We start from the raw sequence: 6,221 nt of genomic DNA, 5'->3' as shown, positions 1-6,221 counted from the left end.
ACGCAGGACCCAAAACTCCTGAAACTATTACAGCGCGCTATTTCTCTGCAGTAGTTTTGCTAAACTTGTGAATTTAATGTACTTTACGTGTTTCTCCGTGAAGGCTGGTGGCAAGGCAGGAAAAGACAGTGGCAAAGCCAAGGCGAAAGCAGTGTCCCGCTCCCAGAGGGCTGGGCTGCAGGTAAATGTCCTCCCATGTTCATTTAGCCATTTCTGCATGGAGGGCCGCTCCTCGATTTCTGAGCGATTCCCCTTCTTGGTTTACTTTAAACACTGTATCGTCTCTCTCAGTTCCCGGTGGGCCGTATCCACAGGCATTTGAAGACTCGCACGACCAGCCATGGTCGTGTAGGAGCCACGGCAGCCGTTTACAGCGCTGCTATCCTTGAGTATCTCACTGCTGAAGTAAGTCCTATCTATTCTCCGTGTCTATTATCGCCAAGGCGTGGGGAGATGCATCAATGTCTGCTCGTGGTCGTTGTTTCCAGGTACTAGAGTTGGCAGGTAATGCTTCCAAAGACTTGAAAGTGAAGCGCATCACTCCCCGTCACTTGCAGCTGGCCATCCGTGGTGATGAGGAGTTGGACTCTCTTATCAAGGCAACAATTGCTGGAGGAGGTAATTCCCCCCCCCCCCCCCCCCCCCCCAACACACATGTGTATATGATTAAATGTACGTGGTTCAGTGTTGAATTTTTGGCACGTTATAACCGATATCACGTATTTGTTTTCAGGTGTCATTCCGCATATCCACAAATCCCTAATTGGGAAGAAGGGCCAGCAGAAGACTGCATAGGTGCCATATTTGCCAGACAATTTGGGGCTTGGGCTTTGTTTGGACCAGGAGTTCACATTTGTTCTTTTTTATTATTATAGCAAAAAAAAAGAAGCGAGTGATTGTTAGAGTTTGTGTTTTAATATTTTCCCATAACTAGAGAAACATACAGAAAACCCGTTAATGACAAAACCCTTTGTATGTTATTGTAGAATGTTTGACTGGGGAGTTCATGATTATTTCAAATGATCACAGTGAATTTGTTTGATTGGCCTGTAATGTTTTATACTGAAAGACATTGTTAAACCATTTTTATATAAAAGACAAAGCTTGTTTTGTGGTTATTTTCATGAAGTTACAGTATTTGCAACATGTTTTTATGAAGATCTATTTTTTTGGACAGCAGACAAGGTGACGACAACTTAATCTGAGATGGTGCTCCATTCCCTGCATTATATGGGTGTTTATGTTTTCTTTTATCAAAATAATGCAATTTTCTGATGCAGCATTTTGTATTTGTATAAGGCAGTTCAGAAATGCGTAATGCGAGTCCTTCCTATTGTGAGTAGCGATTCTGCACCATTTCCATTTGGAGAAGGTAGATTGAATAGTGAACTTCTAGCATGAATCACATCTGTGCTTTAAAAAAAAGTATCCACAAAATATGTTCCTGCCTTCAGTCCGTCCCTTTTTTCCCAAGTTACGTTTTTTCGAATTGTGTTTTACTTTGCATATTTTGTCTGCGAATAAATGCGCATTGCATGGTTATCCTTTGGTTTGAAGCCGCTATTCAAAGTTTGTTTGTTTTTATTCGTAAATGGTTTTGCTTGCAGCCAATGAAAGGAACAGTTTGTTTATGTCCAAAGTTAAATGTGAAACTCAGTTCTTGGACTAGCGAGCAAGGGACGTGGACAATGAATGCATTTTACAGTAGCCTTCACTTTTGGCCTGGATGGATTTTTTTGGATAGAGGGAATCGTGCCTTTTGTTTAGTCCTGCAGTTTGTAACCTGCCAGTAGAGGGCGCCACTGACTCAGGTAAAACGCTGGATGGTAATATTCCCCAGAGATGGTTCAATGGATTAAATATCGGCACGAGAAACACGGTAGGAAATTTACTCTTCGAAAAACTGAAGGGTTTGACGTTGGTGCTTGTCGAAATAAAAGGACGCAGACAGCACGTTATGAGATCAATGTCTGTTTTAACGTGGTAAAAGAACAGTTTGCTTACTGCACTAAAAGTAAAAAAGGAATATGATGGAGATTAACATTATTTTCACATGTTTTATTTATTACAGTCTGATGATGGCGCTATAACACTAAAGTTTTACCATTTACCGTTCTAGTTATAGTTCACTCCAAAATCACAGCTCTAACGGGAAAAGCCAGGAACCAATAATATTCACTTCTAACAGTCAGTCCAGAGTCCAGACTAAAGTGGTGGGTGCTGATAAGAGTAGAGTTCAATGCCAGTTCTGGAAAAGCATTTCTTGATTGCATCGTTAAATAGAAGTTCTAAACTGGTTTTAATCCACAAAATTCTCTTTGTGAAAAGAAAACATCAGTAAATTGGGAATCCTGGACAAAATCATATGTTTGGTTATTTGTTCTGGCAAATCCCATGAAGTCAGTAAGAGCAGCAAGTCTGTTGTGCAGCTCTAATTTTCATAAAGTTATTAATCACCTTGCGAAAATAAATAAATTGTGTTGCTGTCAAAGACAAGTGTAGCCTCTAGCTCACCACTTCTTAGTTAAAGACTAACGTTTCTGTCACGCCGCATGTTCAGACTGTCAAGAAGCCAAATCTGACAGCCAGACCTTCTCCTGATAATAGCACTGAACAAGTTCGTGCGGGTCATGGTGGATCTCTGTGTTGAATAAAAGCAACATGAAAAAAAAGCCTCTCAGATGAGACGGTTTGCAGATTTATCTAACGGACGGAAAATGTCTTCAAGTCTAGACTTTATTCAACGCAGAGCTGCGTCAGTTTCAATACTGAGATGTCTCAGTCTAATTGCTGATGAAACTGAAAGCCTTCAAAAGGAAGAGCAGGCTCCACCTGTCAGCCGATGCTGAGAGAACAACGGGAGGCGGCCGCTCTGTGCGCCGTAATGGTGTGCATGCAGGTGGAAGTTCTTGTGTTGCGTATTTGAAAATGATGCTTTAAACTTTAATAAACATGAAATGTATTTTTTCCCTATATTATTTGAGATAGGCAATGTGTTTTTAAGAAGGCACAATATATCAAATTGTGTTTGTCTTTTCCTAAAGTTGCATGTTGGGTCAGTGTACAGGGAACATGATGTAGAGCTCAATAAAAATGAGCGTGAACTTTCAATTGGCTTTTCTGTGTAAAGACATATCTGTATACGCCGCTGTGGTTGGTAGAGAGCTGTGATTTAAATCACCTCTCCGTTCAACTGTGTTTAACCTTCAAGTATCTATCGAGACTCACATAAAACCTTTTGAAGCAGCCAACGTGTCTTTTTTTATCCCGGAATTAAGTTGACTTTCTGTTTCCTTCCCAGACGACCGGGATTCATCGACGTCTGAATCCATCCTATGCTTTCAACAAGGCCACTTGTTGTTCTAGTGCGGTTGTGGAACCGGAGCTCATTCGTTGGCTTGCATGGTGAAATGAAACATCTCGGCATCCTTCCATCACCCATGTAAAGAACATCTTCATAAGCAGACAGGAGCTTCCATGGAGAGCTGTCCGGCTCATGTCTGATGCTTTTAAGCCCTACAGTTGGGTCCAACTCAATCGGACACCAGGATGTACGACTGAACTCATTTATTACAACGTCTTTAAAGCGACACAAACGAGTGAAGGTGCTGTGTCGGTCCTTCCAAATGAATATATTTCACATGAACATCAGAACATCTGTGTTGGGGGGGGGGGGGGGGGGCAACTAAAAGGAATACAAAAACAATTCACAATGGAATAATCATAACAAGGAGTTGATTTCTTGTTTGAAATTGTCTACACAGAATTTCGATTGACTTCTTACACCATTCCGTTCCGAGTGCAACAGTTCACTGATTCCACCTTCCTCACTTTGTTCACCTATTTCGACATCACCTCAAAGTCACGCACCTTCTTTCGACAATCAACAAATAAGCACGATGAGAGTTCCTTGTGTCTGGCGCAGTCGCTGTGTCGCTTCTTCAAGTGGCTTCCATTGGCGGCGGCACGGCAGCTGGCCACATGTTCGCGCGCGCGCACTTTTAAATTCTCCCGCGTCTTCACACGACTATACCTGAGTTGGTATCAACAACCGGACGCTTTCATGATGCTAACTGAGCTAAGACGCGCCTTCTTACTCACACACAAACGCACACACGACGGTTCTCTTCCTCCCTCTGCGTCTCTGAATGCGTTCAGGAGAGCGGCCGTCTTCTCGGTTGCTTTTGGCCACCGGATCAGCACCAGGAAAATGACCTCCCCACCATTTCAAAGAACAACTTGTTGGGTTTCCTGAAGTATCTGCAGAGCTTCTTAAAGGCCTCGGAGCTCAGTGGCGCGTGCGGCCTGCCTTTAGATTCATCCAGGCACTTGTCCTGTCCGGCTGACACGAGGCAGTAGAAGCCCTTGGTAGTGTTGTAGTAGAAGTTGTCGGGGCTGATCCTGGGTGGTAAACCCAGAAATCGTTCAGCTTTTCTTAACTCAGGGAATGGGTTCCGAATAAGGGCGTCGCCATCCACCACGTGGATCTGCTCCCTGGGGAAGACCGCCAGCCAGCGGGCCAGGTGCTGATGGTAGAGACTCCTCTGCAGAGCTTTGTATCCGGGGTCAATGTGGCCCTTGTGGATCAGGAGCTCCTCTAGCGTCTGGTAGGGTTTGTGGCGAGTCAGACGGTTGTGGAGGACCTGGGTATAGTCGGACACCAGCCTCTCTGCGGGGTCCCGGACAATGAGCAGCAAGCGGATGGCAGGGTTCATGTTCCAGACAAGTGCGGGAGCCTGCGGGGCCGCGAAGTAGCCAGGGGTCTTCTCCACTGTCAACTGACCGGGGACAGTAAAGGGCATCTGGGCTCGGTACCAGGACAATCCTTGACGGTAGTGCTCCTCCACGTTGAAGAAGTGCACCTGCCGGAGGGAATTAGGGAGGAGCAGTTAATAAAGACAAGCAGCGCATCTCCATGAAAGTTCTCCTTCACAGAGCAACGCTGCAAAGCTCCCGTCATAGAGACGAGAGTGTGCAGGGAGGCTGAGCTATCTGTGGCTTAGCTGGAGAATAGATTAAGTCCATCACAGAAGCAGATTCCATGGCAATGGTTCGGGGAGAGCACTGAAGCTGCGTTAGTGCTTCAGTGTTGCTGAAGGAGGAGTGGCTCATTAATAGATCAGCTGATTTCTGGTCCAGTTAAAGGGTTAAACGCAGTGGCCTACCCAAACTGGACTTGCTGAACGGTGCACTGATGCATCATTGGAAGAATGACATTTCATTATTACTTAAAACAGGAATTCCTGGAAATTAATCTGAAGTTGTTTTGGATCATTTTTAGATATTGTCCTACATTAAATTCTGCAAATATTATTTAAATAGTAAGGGTAAGAGGCACGGTGTAGCGGTTAGTGCTGCTTCCCAAGTCTTCCTTTTGGATTTTCTTTCAATTCTCATAGTTGAAAAACATGCATGAGAGTCGAACCGGCGCTTCGAAATGGCCCTTGAATGTTGCGAGTGGCTATATGTTGACCTGGTGACTTCTCCAGGGTGTATCTCACCAAAGAAGGAACAATTATTACTATTAACAAATGCAGCACCATAAAAACATCATGTCCTTCTGTAATGGTGTTTGGAGAAAGACTCAAGCTGCCGAAGACGGAAATAATAAATATATGAAAATACTCGAGTGAAACGCTCCGCCCCCGGTGTCGGTAACTTTTAGGCGAGAGTCTTGGTCTCTTACTTCGGCCTTTGCCACTTCCACATCTGGGTGCAGGTTGAGCATCTCCAACAGGGCCCTGGTGCCGCCTTTCCGCACACCAATAATAATGGCTCCCGGCAGCCGCTGCTGGGTGGCATTGGAAGAGGAGGAGGGAGACGATGAAGAAGCGGAGGCCGGGGAGTCGGGAGCTACATTGCGTAACTCTGCTAAGCACGCAGACAGCTGAGTGTGCAGCAGCAGAAGCGCCAGCAGCACTGGCAGCACCGTCCACAGCATGGTGCCCGACACACACGCAGAGGTGGGGTGGAGGTTATGCCCCAACTCTCATGAAGCTCCCAGAATCCTTCAGGGTTGTTCTGGTTACCAGACAGGCACGGCGCCTCAGGACGGAGCTCTTCAATTCCACAACCTATGAGCATAAAAAAAAAAGGCTTCCATTTATTGTTTTGCTGATTCAGAACATTCTCCCTTAATACATCTCTTTTTTGTCAGTGCTACCGTGTTTAATTAGTAATATGAGCTCCTCTTTAATGAATTGCAACTGAAATGTAATTCA

The 6,221-nt window shown here is 44.9% G+C and overlaps 2 protein-coding genes across 2 annotated transcripts; one reads left to right on the top strand and one right to left on the bottom strand.

Moving 5' to 3' along the window:
• Positions 1-103: 103 nt before the first annotated feature.
• Positions 104-1,107, top strand: LOC137915893 (histone H2A.V; the record flags this gene model as incomplete). The annotated part of the gene is made up of 4 exons (XM_068759012.1): positions 104-181; positions 292-405; positions 489-618; positions 734-1,107. Coding segments are annotated over 4 exons (384 nt in total), but the record flags the coding sequence as incomplete, so codon positions are not given.
• Positions 1,108-4,196: 3,089 nt separating this feature from the next.
• LOC137915892 (heparan sulfate glucosamine 3-O-sulfotransferase 1-like) lies at positions 4,197-5,941 on the bottom strand. Its single transcript, XM_068759011.1, has 2 exons — positions 5,687-5,941; positions 4,197-4,862 (listed from the first exon to the last, which is right to left on the bottom strand). Exons 1-2 carry the CDS (start codon positions 5,939-5,941, stop codon positions 4,197-4,199), a joined length of 921 nt encoding a protein of 306 aa, XP_068615112.1.
• Between the last annotated feature and the right edge of the window lie 280 nt (positions 5,942-6,221).

This window comes from Brachionichthys hirsutus, unplaced genomic scaffold, assembly GCF_040956055.1.
Source record: "Brachionichthys hirsutus isolate HB-005 unplaced genomic scaffold, CSIRO-AGI_Bhir_v1 contig_716, whole genome shotgun sequence".
In the NCBI taxonomy this organism is placed as follows: domain Eukaryota; kingdom Metazoa; phylum Chordata; class Actinopteri; order Lophiiformes; family Brachionichthyidae; genus Brachionichthys; species Brachionichthys hirsutus.
Note: the sequence above shows the minus strand (reverse complement) of the source record. Positions and strands in the feature narration are given on the sequence as shown.